General features: G+C 53.5%; 1 protein-coding gene across 4 annotated transcripts in view; it reads left to right on the top strand.

The window, feature by feature from the left end:
* OLFM1 (olfactomedin 1) overlaps positions 1–19,577 on the top strand; it is an 85,933-nt gene that overhangs the window by 44,658 nt on the left and 21,698 nt on the right. For all 4 annotated transcript variants that reach the window (XM_069986329.1, XM_069986327.1, XM_069986328.1 and 1 more), the window contains exon 4: positions 11,617–11,836. In XM_069986329.1, coding sequence (XP_069842430.1) covers positions 11,617–11,836 — 220 coding nt within the window. The remainder of the gene's footprint in view (positions 1–11,616; positions 11,837–19,577) is intronic.

Here is a 19,577-nt window from a genome sequence, read left to right as displayed (position 1 = left end):
ATCACAGCCACAACTACCATAAGGAATCTGTATAGAGCACTGCCCGCATCCTCCACCATCACAGCCACAACTACCATAAGGAATCTGTATGGAGCACTGCCCGCATCCTCCACCATCACAGCCACAACTACCATAGGGAATCTGTATAGAGCACTGCCTGCCCGCACCATCACAGCCACAACTACCATAAGGAATCTGTATAGAGCACTGCCTGCCCACACCATCACAGCCACAACTACCATAAGGAATCTGTATAGAGCACTGCCCGCATCCTCCACCATCACAGCCACAACTACCATAAGGAATCTGTATAGAGCACTGCCTGCCCGCATCCTCCACCATCACAGCCACAACTACCATAAGGAATCTGTATAGAGCACTGCCTGCCCGCATCCTCCACCATCACAGCCACAACTACCATAGGGAATCTGTATAGAGCACTGCCCGCATCCTCCACCATCACAGCCACAACTACCATAAGGAATCTGTATAGAGCACTGCCCGCATCCTCCACCATCACAGCCACAACTACCATAGGGAATCTGTATACAGCACTGCCTGCCTGCACCATCACAGCCACAACTACCATAAGGAATCTGTATAGAGCACTGCCTGCCCGCACCATCACAGCCACAACTACCATAAGGAATCTGTATAGAGCACTGCCCGCATCGTCCACCATCACAGCCACAACTACCATAAGGAATCTGTATAGAGCACTGCCAGCATTCTCCACCATCACAGCCACAACTACCATAAGGAATCTGTATAGAGCACTGCCTGCCCGCATCCTCCACCATCACAGCCACAACTACCATAAGGAATCTGTATAGAGCACTGCCCGCATCCTCCACCATCACAGCCACAACTACCATAGGGAATCTGTATAGAGCACTGCCCGCATCCTCCACCATCACAGCTACAACTACCATAAGGAATCTGTATAGAGCACTGCCCGCATCCTCCACCATCACAGCCACAAGTACCATAGGGAATCTGTATAGAGCACTGCCTGCCCGCACCATCACAGCCACAACTACCATAGGGAATCTGTATAGAGCACTGCCTGCCCGCACCATCACAGCCACAACTACCATAGGGAATCTGTATAGAGCACTGTCCGCATCCTCCACCATCACAGCTACAACTACCATAAGGAATCTGTATAGAGCACTGCCCGCATCCTCCACCATCACAGCCACAACTACCATAGGGAATCTGTATAGAGCACTACCTGCCCGCATCCTCCACCATCACAGCCACAACTACCATAAGGAATCTGTATACAGCACTGCCTGCCTGCACCATCACAGCCACAACTACCATAAGGAATCTGTATAGAGCACTGCCTGCCCGCACCATCACAGCCACAACTACCATTAGGAATCTGTATAGAGCACTGCCTGCCCGCATCCTCCACCATCACAACCACAAGTACCATAAGGAATCTGTATAGAGCACTGCCCGCATCCTCCACCATCACAGCTACAACTACCATAAGGAATCTGTATAGAGCACTGCCTGCCCGCACCATCACAGCCACAACTACCATAAGGAATCTGTATAGAGCACTGCCTGCCCGCATCCTCCACCATCACAGCCACAACTACCATAGGGAATCTGTATAGAGCACTGCCTGCCCGCACCATCACAGCCACAACTACCATAAGGAATCTGTATAGAGCACTGCCTGCCCGCACCATCACAGCCACAACTACCATATGGAATCTGTATAGAGCACTGCCTGCCCGCACCATCACAGCCACAACTACCATAAGGAATCTGTATAGAGCACTGCCTGCCCGCACCATCACAGCCGCAACTACCATAAGGAATCTGTATAGAGCACTGCCCGCATCCTCCACCATCACAGCCACAACTACCATAAGGAATCTGTATAGAGCACTGCCCGCATCCTCCACCATCACAGCCACAAGTACCATAAGGAATCTGTATAGAGCACTGCCCGCATCCTCCACCATCACAGCTACAACTACCATAAGGAATCTGTATAAAGCACTACCTGCCCGCATCCTCCACCATCACAGCCACAACTACCATAAGGAATCTGTATAGAGCACTGCCTGCCCGCACCATCACAGCCACAACTACCATAGGGAATCTGTATAGAGCACTGCCTGCCCGCACCATCACAGCCACAACTACTATAAGGAATCTGTATAGAGCACTGCCCGCATCCTCCACCATCACAGCCACAACTACCATAGGGAATCTGTATAGAGCACTGCCTGCCCGCATCCTCCACCATCACAGCCACAACTACCATAAGGAATCTGTATAGAGCACTGCCTGCCCGCACCATCACAGCCACAACTACCATAAGGAATCTGTATAGAGCACTGCCTGCCCGCATCCTCCACCATCACAGCCACAAGTACCATAAGGAATCTGTATAGAGCACTGCCCGCATCCTCCACCATCACAGCCACAACTACCATAAGGAATCTGTATAGAGCACTGCCTGCCCGCACCATCACAGCCACAACTACCATAGGGAATCTGTATAGAGCACTGCCCGCATCCTCCACCATCACAGCCACAACTACCATAGGGAATCTGTATAGAGCACTGCCCGCATCCTCCACCATCACAGCCACAACTACCATAAGGAATCTGTATAGAGCACTGCCTGCCCGCATCCTCCACCATCACAACCACAACTACCATAAGGAATCTGTATAGAGCACTGCCCGCATCCTCCACCATCACAGCCACAAGTACCATAGGGAATCTGTATAGAGCACTGCCTGCCCGCATCCTCCACCATCACAGCCACAACTACCATAAGGAATCTGTATAGAGCACTGCCTGCACCATCACAGCCACAACTACCATAGGGAATCTGTATAGAGCACTGCCCCCATCCTCCACCATCACAGCCGCAACTACCATAAGGAATCTGTATAGAGCACTGCCCGCATCCTCCACCATCACAGCCACAACTACTATAAGGAATCTGTATAGAGCACTGCCTGCCCGCATCCTCCACCATCACAGCCACAACTACTATAAGGAATCTGTATAGAGCACTGCCTGCCCGCACCATCACAGCCACAACTACCATAAGGAATCTGTATAGAGCACTGCCCGCATCCTCCACCATCACAGCCACAACTACCATAAGGAATCTGTATAGAGCACTGCCTGCCCGCACCATCACAGCCACAACTGCCATAGGGAATCTGTATACAGCACTGCCTGCACCATCACAGCCACAACTACCATAGGGAATCTGTATAGAGCACTGCCTGCCCGCATCCTCCACCATCACAGCCACAACTACCATAGGGAATCTGTATACAGCACTGCCTGCACCATCACAGCCACAACTACCATAGGGAATCTGTATAGAGCACTGCCTGCCCGCACCATCACAGCCACAACTACCATAGGGAATCTGTATAGAGCACTGCCCGCATCCTCCACCATCACAGCCACAACTACCATAGGGAATCTGTATAGAGCACTGCCTGCCCGCACCATCACAGCCACAACTACCATAGGGAATCTGTATAGAGCACTGCCTGGCCCGCACCATCACAGCCACAACTACCATAGGGAATCTGTATAGAGCACTGCTGCCCGCACCATCACAGCCACAACTACTATAAGGAATCTGTATAGAGCACTGCCCGCATCCTCCACCATCACAGCCACAACTACCATAGGGAATCTGTATAGAGCACTGCCTGCCCGCATCCTCCACCATCACAGCCACAACTACCATAAGGAATCTGTATAGAGCACTGCCTGCCCGCACCATCACAGCCACAACTACCATAAGGAATCTGTATAGAGCACTGCCCGCATCCTCCACCATCACAGCCACAAGTACCATAAGGAATCTGTATAGAGCACTGCCCGCATCCTCCACCATCACAGCCACAACTACCATAAGGAATCTGTATAGAGCACTGCCTGCCCGCACCATCACAGCCACAACTACCATAGGGAATCTGTATAGAGCACTGCCCGCATCCTCCACCATCACAGCCACAACTACCATAAGGAATCTGTATAGAGCACTGCCCGCATCCTCCACCATCACAGCCACAACTACCATAAGGAATCTGTATAGAGCACTGCCTGCCCGCATCCTCCACCATCACAACCACAACTACCATAAGGAATCTGTATAGAGCACTGCCCGCATCCTCCACCATCACAGCCACAAGTACCATAAGGAATCTGTATAGAGCACTGCCCGCATCCTCCACCATCACAGCCACAACTACCATAAGGAATCTGTATAGAGCACTGCCTGCCCGCACCATCACAGCCACAACTACCATAGGGAATCTGTATAGAGCACTGCCTGCCCGCATCCTCCAACATCACAGCCACAACTACCATAGGGAATCTGTATAGAGCACTGCCCCCATCCTCCACCATCACAGCCGCAACTACCATAAGGAATCTGTATAGAGCACTGCCCGCATCCTCCACCATCACAGCCACAACTACTATAAGGAATCTGTATAGAGCACTGCCTGCCCGCACCATCACAGCCACAACTACCATAAGGAATCTGTATAGAGCACTGCCTGCCCGCATCCTCCACCATCACAGCCACAACTACCATAGGGAATCTGTATAGAGCACTGCCTGCCCGCACCATCACAGCCACAACTACCATAAGGAATCTGTATAGAGCACTGCCCGCATCCTCCACCATCACAGCCACAACTACCATAAGGAATCTGTATAGAGCACTGCCTGCCCGCATCCTCCACCATCACAGCCACAACTACCATAGGGAATCTGTATACAGCACTGCCTGCACCATCACAGCCACAACTACCATAGGGAATCTGTATAGAGCACTGCCTGCCCGCACCATCACAGCCACAACTACCATAGGGAATCTGTATAGAGCACTGCCCGCATCCTCCACCATCACAGCCACAACTACCATAGGGAATCTGTATAGAGCACTGCCTGCCCGCACCATCACAGCCACAACTACCATAGGGAATCTGTATAGAGCACTGCCTGCCCGCACCATCACAGCCACAACTACCATAGGGAATCTGTATAGAGCACTGCCCGCATCCTCCACCATCACAGCCACAACTACCATAGGGAATCTGTATAGAGCACTGCCTGCCCGCACCATCACAGCCACAACTACCATAGGGAATCTGTATAGAGCACTGCCTGCCCGCATCCTCCACCATCACAGCCACAAGTACCATAAGGAATCTGTATAGAGCACTGCCTGCCCGCATCCTCCACCATCACAGCCACAACTACCATAAGGAATCTGTATAGAGCACTGCCTGCCCGCACCATCACAGCCACAACTACCATAGGGAATCTGTATAGAGCACTGCCCGCATCCTCCACCATCACAGCCACAACTACCATAAGGAATCTGTATAGAGCACTGCCTGCCCGCATCCTCCACCATCACAGCCACAACTACCATAAGGAATCTGTATAGAGCACTGCCCGCATCCTCCACCATCACAGCCACAAGTACCATAGGGAATCTGTATAGAGCACTGCCTGCCCGCACCATCACAGCCACAAGTACCATAGGGAATCTGTATAGAGCACTGCCTGCCCGCACCATCACAGCCACAACTACCATAGGGAATCTGTATAGAGCACTGCCTGCCCGCACCATCACAGCCACAACTACCATAGGGAATCTGTATAGAGCACTGCCTGCCCGCACCATCACAGCCACAACTACCATAAGGAATCTGTATAGAGCACTGCCCGCATCCTCCACCATCACAGCCACAACTACTATAAGGAATCTGTATAGAGCACTGCCTGCCCGCACCATCACAGCCACAACTGCCATAGGGAATCTGTATAGAGCACTGCCTGCCCGCACCATCACAGCCACAACTGCCATAGGGAATCTGTATAGAGCACTGCCTGCCCGCACCATCACAGCCACAACTACCATAAGGAATCTGTATAGAGCACTGCCTGCCCGCATCCTCCACCATCACAGCCACAACTACCATAGGGAATCTGTATACAGCACTGCCTGCACCATCACAGCCACAACTACCATAGGGAATCTGTATACAGCACTGCCTGCCCGCACCATCACAGCCACAACTACCATAGGGAATCTGTAGAGAGCACTGCCCGCATCCTCCACCATCACAGCCACAACTACCATAGGGAATCTGTATAGAGCACTGCCTGCCCGCATCCTCCACCATCACAGTCACAACTACCATAGGGAATCTGTATAGAGCACTGCCTGCCCGCACCATCACAGCCACAACTACCATAGGGAATCTGTATAGAGCACTGTCCGCATCCTCCACCATCACAGCCACAACTACCATATGGAATCTGTATAGAGCACTGCCCGCATCCTCCACCATCACAGCCACAACTACCATAGGGAATCTGTATAGAGCACTGCCTGCCCGCATCCTCCACCATCACAGCCACAAGTACCATAAGGAATCTGTATAGAGCACTGCCTGCCCGCACCATCACAGCCACAACTACCATAAGGAATCTGTATAGAGCACTGCCCGCATCCTCCACCATCACAGCCACAACTACCATAGGGAATCTGTATAGAGCACTGCCTGCCCGCACCATCACAGCCACAACTACCATAGGGAATCTGTATAGAGCACTGCCCGCATCCTCCACCATCACAGCTGTCTCACTTCCCTGAAATGCTAAATGTGAACAGAGCACAACCAGTGAACAGAGAAACCAGTGAGCAGAAACAACCAGTGATACAAAACAGCCAATACAGACAGAGCAAAGAGATGGAGGATAATATAGGATGTAACTCCGGATCAGTAATGTATGTACACAGTGACCCCACCAGCAGAATAGTGAGTGCAGCTCTGGAGTATAATATAGGATGTAACTCAGGATCAGTAATGTAATGTAATGTATGTACACAGTGACCCCACCAGCAGAATAGTGAGTGCAGCTCTGGAGTATAATGCTCAGGCTCAGTATAGGACATGTAGTTATTTATGCCGGTGATATAGATATATAGATATATATGTGTGTGTGTTAGGGTGTAGTTGACAGACGTCGGGCTCCAGTCTTTCCTCGGCCCCAGATGATCTAGACACAAGGTTGAGATAAATGTAAAATTCATGGGGTCGTGTAGCAGTTCGCACCGTGCGGCCCCTTGAGGACGGCTTTGTCCCTCAACAATTAGCTTGAAAGAAAACCGTTGTGTTGTATTGACCCATCAGCATTGACTCCATTTACATGATGAAGGGTTCCGGCTAGTGAGGTGACGGCGGTTACAGATAATGGGATCCGAGCCGCTGATTCTCCAGCAGCAATGAGGTGTGACCAGGCGCCACGCTTGTTAATTACAGGGAATTGATGTAATGTGCGGCGTGACTAAACAAACACGTGCTCCTACCGCCATCTCCTCCGCTAATGGGTCAGATAGGGATCTGTGAACACAGCCGCTAAGATGGTAACAGTGCCAGGTACATGGGCCACCGGGGGTTATGGGACAGCGGGGGTTATAGGACAGTGGCCAGGTACATGGGCCACCGGGGGTTATAGGACAGCGGCCAGGTACATGGGCCACCGGGGGTTATAGGACAGCGGCCAGGTACATGGGCCACCGGGGGTTATAGGACAGCGGCCAGGTACATGGGCCAGCGGGGGTTATAGGACAGCGGCCAGGTACATGGGCCACCCGGGGTTATAGGACAGCGGCCAGGTACATGGGCCACCGGGGGTTATAGGACAGCGGCCAGGTACATGGGCCAGCGGGGGTTATAGGACAGCGGCCAGGTAAATGGGTCACCGGGGCTTATAGGACAGCGGCCAGGTACATGGGCCACCGTGGGTTATAGGACAGCGGCCAGGTACATGGGCCAGCGGGGGTTACAGGAAAGCCATCACCGCCAGCTACACAGGCCACCGGGGGTTATAGGACAGGCCTGGTAAATGGGCCACCGGGGGTTATAGCACAGCGCCAGATACATGGGCCACCAGGGGTTATAGGACAGAGGGTAATATATATATATATATATAGATATACATATGTTACTGTATATACACTCGCTGCATGATTGGCACATTTTACTGCCTCATGGTCCTATACTGCATTACACCCCCATCACACACACACACACACACAGCGGGGCCCCCGATCCCCATCACACACACACACACACACACACACACACACACACACACAGCGGGGCCCCCGATCCCCATCACACACACACACACACAGCGGGGCCCCCGATCCCCATCACACACACACACACACACACACACACACACACACACAGCGGGGCCCCCGATCCCCATCACACACACACACAGCGGGGCCCCCGATCCCCATCACACACGCACACAGCGGGGCCCCCGATCCCCATCACACACGCACACAGCGGGGCCCCCGATCCCCATCACACACGCACAGCGGGGCCCCCGATCCCCATCACACACGCACAGCGGGGCCCCCGATCCCCATCACACACACACAGCGTGGCCCCCGATCCCCATCACACACACACAGCGTGGCCCCCGATCCCCATCACACACACACAGCGTGGCCCCCGATCCCCATCACACACACACAGCGGGGCCCCCGATCCCCATCACACACGCACACAGCGGGGCCCCCGATCCCCATCACACACGCACACAGCGGGGCCTCCGATCCATCACACACACACAGCGGGGCCCCCGATCCCCATCACACACGCACACAGCGGGGCCCCCGATCCACCATTACACACGCACAGCGGGGCCCCCGATCCCCATCACACACACAGCGGGGCCCCCGATCCCCATCACACACACAGCGGGGCCCCCGATCCCCATCACACACACAGCGGGGCCCCCGATCCCCATCACACACACAGCGGGGCCCCCGATCCCCATTACACACGCACAGCGCGGCCCCCGATCCCCATCACACACGCACAGCGGGGCCCCCGATCCCCATCACACACGCACAGCGGGGCCCCCGATCCCCATCACACACACACCGGGGCACATTCTAGTCACATATCCTATACAGATCCTGATCCTGCACCCCGTCCTATACTCCAGATACATCTCATGTACAGAGCCTGCACCCCGTCCTATACTCCAGTCACATCTCATGTACAGAGCCTGTACCCCGTCTTATACTCCAGTCACATCTCATGTACAGAGCCTGCACCCCGTCTTATACTCCAGTCACATCTCATGTACAGAGCCTGCACCCCGTCTTATACTCCAGTCACATCTCATGTACAGAGCCTGCACCCCGTCCTATACTCCAGTCACATCTCATGTACAGAGCCTGCACCCCGTCCTATACTCCAGTCACCTCATGTACAGAGCCTGCACCCCGTCCTATACTCCAGTCACCTCATGTACAGAGCCTGCACCCCGTCCTATACTCCAGTCACCTCATGTACAGAGCCTGCACCCCGTCTTATACTCCAGTCACATCTCATGTACAGAGCCTGCACCCCGTCTTATACTCCAGTCACATCTCATGTACAGAGCCTGCACCCCGTCCTATACTCCAGTCACATCTCATGTACAGAGCCTGCACCCCGTCCTATACTCCAGTCACATCTCATGTACAGAGCCTGCACCCCGTCCTATACTCCAGTCACCTCATGTACAGAGCCTGCACCCCGTCCTATACTCCAGTCACATCTCATGTACAGAGCCTGCACCCCGTCCTATACTCCAGTCACCTCATGTACAGAGCCTGCACCCCGTCCTATACTCCAGTCACATCTCATGTACAGAGCCTGCACCCCGTCCTATACTCCAGTCACCTCATGTACAGAGCCTGCACCCCGTCCTATACTCCAGTCACCTCATGTACAGAGCCTGCACCCCGTCCTATACTCCAGTCACATCTCATGTACAGAGCCTGCACCCCGTCTTATACTCCAGTCACATCTCATGTACAGAGCCTGCACCCCGTCCTATACTCCAGTCACATCTCATGTACAGAGCCTGCACCCCGTCCTATACTCCAGTCACCTCATGTACAGAGCCTGCACCCCGTCCTATACTCCAGTCACCTCATGTACAGAGCCTGCACCCCGTCCTATACTCCAGTCACCTCATGTACAGAGCCTGCACCCCGTCTTATACTCCAGTCACATCTCATGTACAGAGCCTGCACCCCGTCCTATACTCCAGTCACATCTCATGTACAGAGCCTGCACCCCGTCCTATACTCCAGTCACATCTCATGTACAGAGCCTGCACCCCGTCCTATACTCCAGTCACATCTCATGTACAGAGCCTGCACCCCGTCTTATACTCCAGTCACATCTCATGTACAGAGCCTGCACCCCGTCCTATACTCCAGTCACATCTCGTGTACAGAGCCTGCACCCCGTCCTATACTCCAGTCACATCTCGTGTACAGAGCCTGCACCCCGTCCTATACTCCAGTCACATCTCATGTACAGAGCCTGCACCCCGTCCTATACTCCAGTCCTCTTCCTGTGTCCTGTCCTGATGCAGCTGTTCCTAGAGACAGAATTCACCTAACAGGCAGTGAGTAGCATATTTCAGGGAAGGGAGACACCTAGTGGCTGAGCTGTTTTTCTGGGGTTAGGAGACTTAGTAAGTGACTTCCATGTCAGGGATAGACCCGGAGGGAAGAGGTGTGAGACCAGAGGGACCATTTAGGGCTTCAGAATGGTACAATATAATGTGCACTGTGTTTGCATGGATCTCTGTGAGCGGACCCTCTGCTTTATCTGCCGGTCATATACTGCCCCCCACCCCCATCCTGGGAGAGCTGCGGTTATACTCCACTCACATCCAGAGCTGCACTCGCTCCTCTGCTGCGGCCTGGGTGCTGGAGAAGAGCCACAGGTCAGTGAGCGCAGCTCTGGATGGTCCGGGCATGCTGGGAGCTGTAGGTTTTTTTACCAGCTGGGGAGTGACAGGATGGGGAGCAGTGCTGTCACAGGATGTAGCCTAGCGCCCCCTTTCTGCATGATGTTGATGAATGGAGACCAGTGCGCAGACTCTTCACCCGTATTTCATTTTCTCGATTACAGGGCTAACTTAACTTGCAGTGACTGAAGAGTTAACTCCTAACTTACCATGAAAGAGACACACAGCAGTTTGGGCACCAATCAGAATTTCCTCTTTTTTTTTTTCCTCCCACCTTTTTCTTTTTTTCTTATTTTTTGTACTTTATTCTCCCGATTAGAGCGATTTCACTTTGGAACGTTCAGCCCGTTGACTTCCAATCTTCCTTTGCATGCGAATGTTAGCTGCATTTCATGAAGACTTTTTAACCCTTGTCAATGCATTCTCGACCTTTTTTTAAAAGAAAGAAAATCTTTGTGTATGTGTTAAAAAAAAAAGCAAAAAAAAAAAAAGCCGCATGTAACCGTAAGATGTTGCATTTGAAACAAAATGACTAATAAAGGCCTTTCCCAAAGAAGTTGTATTGCAGATTTTTTAATGCGGTTTTGGTCAGCGCTCTATGGGGGGAGGGGTGATGCACTGCACCCACCTAGGGATCGGGCAGGCAGGCAGGTACAGGGGCGGGCAGGCAGACACAGGGGCGGGCAGGGGCAGGACAGGGTGTTGCCAGTTTTTGCATGCAGAGCACTGAACCAGCTTATTTTAACCTTGCAGGCAATAAAAGCGAAAATGGAGGAACTTAGGCCTCTGATACCAGTGTTGGAAGAGTACAAAGCCGATGCCAAATTGGTATTGCAGTTTAAGGAGGAGGTCCAGAATCTGACGTCAGTTCTAAACGAACTTCAGGAGGAGATTGGCGCCTATGACTACGAGGAACTTCAGAGCAGAGTCTCAAATCTTGAAGAGAGGCTTCGTGCGTGCATGCAAAAATTAGGTAGGCTGAGACCCGTCATGGTGGCAGCAGCCGCTCCCTCCATCTGCAGACACCCCATACCTCCAGCGCCCCCCCCCCCCCAGGCTTGTCACAGAACAGCAGCCACTTACTTGCTTTCTGTTGACTTATTGTACATGTGAAGCTTAGCTAGCAAGACACCCGGGATGGTGGGTTACACACTTAGTGGGATGCCAGCCTGACTGTGCCGCAGTGTAGATGTAGCAGAGCTGAGTCTGTCATTGAAGATTGCATGGTGAGGATGATGCAATGGGTGACCGTGCTGAGCTATGACAAACTCTGCTCTGCTGTGTCTGAGTGGGGCTTAGATGATGTCATGGTTCCTTATGTGTTTCTATATGGATATATAAGGCACAGTGTGCCCCGTACCTGGCGGTCACCCCCCCTGTAATGGCCGCTCTCACCACGTGAAGGCTCTCCAGCTGCATTAACCACGCTCATGTGTCGCCCTTTCTTGCCAATGTTTTCAATGCTCTTCATTTAATGATGATTAGATGGCGTTTCTGCTGACACACTGTGACGACTCACGCAGGTCACCTCTATCACAAAGTACTGAGATCAGCAAACAACCCCTGAACGCCAGGACTGAGCTGAGCCCGGAACGCGCCATTGGGTATAGACGCTGGGATAATGTCACAGTGCCATGTGCTGCAGGGACACCTATCCACGTTACAGTCTGAAGGGTTCGGTGCCAGCGGTGAATCTCCCGGAACATCGGCCAGATATATATAACACATGAGATTTGGAGGCTCCTGGGTCCTAATGCAGACAGCTTATCCCATCTAGGTGCCATTTATAACATGGGGCCCTGGTGCAGCTGCTCCCTCGGTGTCCCCTGCAACTACACCCCTGGTTAGGAGACAGGAGGGCGGCCATAGCCTATCTGGATGTGTAGTATATTGCGTCACGTAGAAGCGTTTTCCCTATGATATCATGTGATCTGGGTTACGTGCAGTTATTCCTCCTCTCTGTACATGTAAAGTCTATTTGCTCCATAGGACCCAGCAGCCAACGTACTGGGACGGCCCTCATCCACATAGTCAGAGAGTCCGGACAGATATACGGCTGTATGATGACTGTAACCTCACCTGTGTATGGGGATAGTCACCCTGCAGGTGGGGGAGGATTGTGCAGCAGGTGCGATCCATCACCCGGATGGGTTACAGATGTGAATGTGTCTATAGGAAGATGTGGGAAACCCATGAAATGTGGACCAGAGGAAGCCCATGGGGGGGGTGTCACTATGTGGGCCAGTGTCCTGGTATAGGGGGGGATATCACTATGTGGGCCAGTGTCCTGGTATAGGGGGGATATCACTATGTGGGCCAGTGTCCTGGTATAGGGGGGGATATCACTATGTGGGCCAGTGTCCTGGTATAGGGGGGATATCACTATGTGGGCCAGTGTCCTGGTATAGGGGGGGATATCACTATGTGGGCCAGTGTCCTGGTATAGGGGGGATATCACTATGTGGGCCAGTGTCTTGGTATAGGGGGGATATCACTATGTGGGCCAGTCTCCTGGTATAGGGGGGGGGGGGGATATCACTATGTGGGCCAGTGTCCTGGTATAGGGGGGATATCACTATGTGGGCCAGTGTCCTGGTATAGGGGGGGGATATCACTATGTGGGCCAGTCTCCTGGTATAGGGGGGGGGGGATATCACTATGTGGGCCAGTGTCCTGGTATAGGGGGGGGATATCACTATGTGGGCCAGTCTCCTGGTATAGGGGGGGGGGGGGATATCACTATGTGGGCCAGTGTCCTGGTATAGGGGGGGGATATCACTATGTGGGCCAGTCTCCTGGTATAGGGGGGGTATCACTATGTGGGCCAGTCTCCTGGTATAGGGGGGGGGAGATATCACTATGTGGGCCAGTCTCCTGGTATAGGGGGGATATCACTATGTGGGCCAGTCTCCTGGTATAGGGGGGGGGATATCACTATGTGGGCCAGTCTCCTGGTATAGGGGGGATATTACTATGTGGGCCAGTTTCCTGGTATAGAGGGGGGGTATCACTATATGGGCCAGTCTCCTGGTATAGGGGGGATATCACTGTGGGCCAGTCTCCTGGTATAGAGGGGGGGTATCACTATGTGGGCCAGTCTCCTGGTATAGGGGGGGGGGATATCACTATGTGGGCCAGTCTCCTGGTATAGGGGGGGGGATATCACTATGTGGGCCAGTCTCCTGGTATGGGGGGGGGATATCACTACTATGTGGGCCAGTCTCCTGGTATAGAGGGATATCACTATGTGGGCCAGTCTCCTGGTATAGGGGGGATATCACTATGTGGGCCAGTCTCCTGGTATAGAGGGGGGATATCACTATGTGGGCGAGTCTCCTGGTATAGGGGGGGGAGGATATCACTATGTGGGCCAGTCTCCTGGTATAGGGGGGGGGGATATCACTATGTGGGCGAGTCTCCTGGTATAGGGGGGGGGGATATCACTATGTGGGTCAGTCTCCTGGTATAGGGGGGGTATCACTATGTGGGCCAGTCTCCTGGTATAGGGGGGGTATCACTATGTGGGCCAGTCTCCTGGTATAGGGGGGGATATCACTATGTGGGCCAGTCTCCTGGTATAGGGGGGGTATCACTATGTGGGCCAGTTTCCTGGTATAGAGGGGGGGTATCACTATATGGGCCAGTCTCCTGGTATAGGGGGATATCACTATGTGGGCCAGTCTCCTGGTATAGGGGGGATATCACTATGTGGGCCAGTCTCCTGGTATAGAGGGGGGGTATCACTATGTGGGCCAGTCTCCTGGTATAGGGGGGGGGGGATATCACTATATGGGCCAGTCTCCTGGTATAGGGGGGATATCACTATGTGGGCCAGTCTCCTGGTATAGGGGGGATATCACTATGTGGGCCAGTCTCCTGGTATAGGGGGGGGGGATATCACTATGTGGTCCAGTCTCCTGGTATGGGGGGGGGGGGATATCACTATGTGGGCCAGTCTCCTCGTATGGGGGGGGGGGGGGATATCACTATGTGGGCCAGTCTCCTGGTATAGGGGGGGGGGATATCACTATGTGGGCCAGTCTCCTGGTATAGGGGGGGGGGGGATATCACTATGTGGGCCAGTCTCCTGGTATAGGGGGGGGGGATATCACTATGTGGGCCAGTCTCCTGGTATAGGGGGGGGGGGATATCACTATGTGGGCCAGTCTCCTGGTATAGGGGGGGGGGGGGATATCACTATGTGGGCCAGTCTCCCGGTATAGGGGGGGGTATCACTATGTGGGCCAGTCTCCTGGTATAGGGGGGGGATATCACTATGTGGGCCAGTCTCCTGGTATAGGGGGGGGGGGGATATCACTATGTGGGCCAGTCTCCTGGTATAGGGGGGGGGGGATATCACTATGTGAGCCAGTCTCCTGGTATAGGGGGGATATTACTATGTGGGCCAGTCTCCTGGTATAGGGGGGGGTATCACTATGTGGGCCAGTCTCCTGGTATAGGGGGGGGATATCACTATGTGGGCCAGTCTCCTGGTATAGGGGGGGGATATCACTATGTGGGCCAGTCTCCTGGTATAGGGGGGATATCACTATGTGGGCCAGTCTCCTGGTATAGGGGGGGGGGGATATCACTATGTGGGCCAGTCTCCTGGTATAGGGGGGGGGGATATAACTATGTGGGCCAGTCTCCTGGTATAGGGGGGATATCACTATGTGGGCCAGTCTCCTGGTATGGGGGGGGGATATCACTATGTGGGCCAGTCTCCTGGTATAGGGGGGGGGGATATCACTATGTGGGCCAGTCTCCTGGTATAGGGGGGGGGGATATCACTATGTGGGCCAGTCTCCTGGTATAGGGTTGGGGGGATATCACTATGTGGGCCAGTCTCCTGGTATAGGGGGGGGGGGGATATCACTATGTGGGCCAGTCTCCTGTATAGGGGGGGGGGATATCACTATGTGGGCCAGTCTCCTGGTATAGGGGGGGGGATATCACTATGTGGGCCAGTCTCCTGGTATAGGGGGGGGGATATCACTATGTGGGCCAGTCTCCTGGTATAGGGGGGGGATATCACTATGTGGGCCAGTCTCCTGGTATAGGGGGGGGGGATATCACTATGTGGGCCAGTCTCCTGGTATAGGGGGGGGGGGATATCACTATGTGAGCCAGTCTCCTGGTATAGGGGGGATATTACTATGTGGGCCAGTCTCCTGGTATAGGGGGGATATCACTATGTGGGCCAGTCTCCTGGTATAGGGGGGATATCACTATGTGGGTCAGTCTCCTGGTATAGGGGGGATATCTATGTGGGCCAGTCTCCTGGTATAGGGGGGGGGGATATCACTATGTGGGCCAGTCTCCTGGTATAGGGGGGGGGGGGGATATCACTATGTGGGTCAGTCTCCTGGTATAGGGGGGATATTACTATGTGGGCCAGTCTCCTGGTATAGGGGGGATATCACTGTGGGCCAGTCTCCTGGTATAGGGGGGATATCACTATGTGGGCCAGTCTCCTGGTATAGGGGGGGGGGGGATATCACTATGTGGGCCAGTCTCCTGGTATAGGGGGGATATCACTATGTGGGCCAGTCTCCTGGTATAGGGGGGATATCACTATGTGGGTCAGTCTCCTGGTATAGGGGGGATATCTCTATGTGGGCCAGTCTCCTGGTATAGGGGGGGGGGATATCACTATGTGGGCCAGTCTCCTGGTATAGGGGGGGGGGGATATCACTATGTGGGCCAGTCTCCTCGTATGGGGGGGGGGGGGGATATCACTATGTGGGCCGGTCTCCTGGTATAGGGGGGGGGGGGATATCACTATGTGGGCCAGTCTCCTCGTATGGGGGGGGGGGGGATATCACTATGTGGGCCAGTCTCCTGGTATAGGGGGGATATCACTATGTGGGCCAGTCTCCTGGTATAGGGGGGATATCACTATGTGGGCCAGTCTCCTGGTATAGGGGGGGATATCACTATGTGGGCCAGTCTCCTGGTATAGGGGGGATATCACTATGTGGGTCAGTCTCCTGGTATAGGGGGGGATATCACTATGTGGGCCAGTCTCCTGGTATAGGGGGGGATATCACTATGTGGGCCAGTCTCCTGGTATAGGGGGATATCACTATGTGGACCAGTCTCCTGGTATAGGGGGGATATCACTATGTGGGCCAGTGTCCTGGTATAGGGGGGACATCACTATGTGGGCCAGTGTCCTGGTATAGGGGGGATATCACTATGTGGGCCAGTCTCCTGGTATAGGGGGGATATCACTATGTGGGCCAGTCTCCTGGTATAGGGGGGGGGGGTATCACTATACGGGCCAGTCTCCTGGTATAGGGGGGGGGGGGATATCACTATGTGGGCCAGTCTCCTGGTATAGGGGGGGGATATCACTATGTGGGCCAGTCTCCTGGTATAGGGGGGGATATCACTATGTGGGCCAGTCTCCTGGTATAGGGGGGATATCACTATGTGGGCCAGTCTCCTGGTATAGGGGGGGGATATCACTATGTGGGCCAGTCTCCTGGTATAGGGGGGGGGGGACATCACTATGTGGCCCAGTCTCCTGGTATAGGGGGGGGGGACATCACTATGTGGGCCAGTCTCCTGGTATAGGGGGGATATCACTATGTGGGCCAGTCTCCTGGTATAGGGGGGGGATATCACTATGTGGGCCAGTCTCCTGGTATAGGGGGGGGATATCACTATGTGGGCCAGTCTCCTGGTATAGGGGGGATATCACTATGTGGGCCAGTCTCCTGGTATAGGGGGGGGATATCACTATGTGGGCCAGTCTCCTGGTATAGGGGGGGGGGATATCACTATGCGGGCCAGTCTCCTGGTATAGGGGGGGGGACATCACTATGTGGGCCAGTCTCCTGGTATAGGGGGGATATTACTATGTGGGCCAGTCTCCTGGTATAGGGGGGGGGGGATATCACTATGTGGGCCAGTCTCCTGGTATAGGGGGGGGGGATATCACTATGTGGGCCAGTCTTCTGGTATAGGGGGGGGGGATATCACTATGTGGGCCAGTCTCCTGGTATAGGGGGGATATCACTATGTGGGCCAGTCTCCTGGTATAGAGGGATATCACTATGTGGGCCAGTCTCCTGGTATAGGGGGGGGGGGATATCACTATGTGGGCCAGTCTCCTGGTATGGGGGGGGGGGGATATCACTACTATGTGGGCCAGTCTCCTGGTATAGGGGGGATATCACTATGTGGGCCAGTCTCCTGGTATAGAGGGATATCACTATGTGGGCCAGTCTCCTGGTATAGGGGGGATATCACTATGTGGGCCAGTCTCCTGGTATAGGGGGGATATCACTATGTGGGCCAGTCTCCTGGTATAGGGGGGGGGATATCACTATGTGGGCCAGTCTCCTGGTATAGGGGGGGATATCACTATGTGGGCCAGTCTCCTGGTATAGGGGGGGATATCACTATGTGGGCCAGTCTCCTGGTATAGGGGGGGGGGATATCACTATGTGGGCCAGTCTCCTGGTATAGGGGGGGGATATCACTATGTGGGCCAGTCTCCTGGTATAGGGGGGGATATCACTATGTGGGCCAGTCTCCTGGTATAGTGTGTGGGGGGGGGGGGATATCACTTAAAAAAAGGAGCATATAATTTATTCAATAAAAGACAATGATCTATTGTTTAAGGTAATTTCTCCCCTTTTAAAGTGGCTGTTCTAATTCTGCCTCCAGTTCCCATGATGCCTCTGACTTCACATGAGTGAAGCAAATAATAGGTGAAGTGATTTTGCACCATAGAGTCTCGGTGCGTCCTATGAGATGCAGCTTAAGCCCTCTACTTGTGAGGGGTTTGTCCCTGCCAGGTCATACAAGCAGTATAAAGCTGCTTCTTGTAGGACACCATAGAGCAGGGGGCCCCAAACTTTTCACACATGGGGCCAGTTCACTGTCCCGAAGACCATCGGAGGTGCTGGACTACAAAAAAAAAAAACTATAATAAAATCCCAGTGCCACCAAATGCCACCCCCCCCCCCCCCCACCAAAGTAAAAGCATCCGTCTTTCTTTCCACCCCTCACCCAGCCCACACTCAACCCCTCACTCCCCCTCACCCCAGTTTCCCCTCACTCGCCCTTCATCCCCTCAACCAGCCCCCTAACTCCCCCTTCACACCCTCAGCCTGCCCCCTCATCCCACTTTTAACTCCCCCCACTTCACCTTCACCCCCTCTAGCAGCACTCAAGCAGGTATGTGGGTTACCCCCTGTATGTAGGATCCCCTGCTGTGCCCCCATATAGTAATAATGCCCCCTGCATTGTCCTCCATATACTAATAATGTCCCCCTGCAATGTCCCCCATATAGTAACAATGTCCCCTGCATTGTCCTCCATATACTGATAATGTGTCCCTGCATTGTCCCTCATGTAGTAATAATGCTCCCTGTTGTGCTCTCTATAGTAATAATGTCCCACTGCAATGTCACCCATATATATTGTCCCCCTGCAGTGTCCCCATATAGTTATATTGTCCCCCTGCCTTGTCCCCCATATAGTTATATTGTCCCCCTGCAGTGTCCCCATATAGTTATATTGTCCCCCTGCCTTGTCCCCCATATAGTTATATTGTCCCCCTGCATTGTCCCCCATATAGTTATATTGTCCCCCTGCCTTGTCCCCCATATAGTTATATTGTCCCCCTGCATTGTCCCCCATATAGTTATATTGTCCCCCTGCCTTGTCCCCCATATAGTTATATTGTCCCCCTGCAGTGT

The sequence above is a fragment of the Dendropsophus ebraccatus genome, chromosome 10 (assembly GCF_027789765.1).
Source record: "Dendropsophus ebraccatus isolate aDenEbr1 chromosome 10, aDenEbr1.pat, whole genome shotgun sequence".
Classification (NCBI taxonomy): Eukaryota; Metazoa; Chordata; class Amphibia; order Anura; family Hylidae; genus Dendropsophus; species Dendropsophus ebraccatus.
The sequence above is the reverse complement of the archived record's forward strand: the minus strand, read 5'-3'. Positions and strand labels throughout refer to the sequence as shown.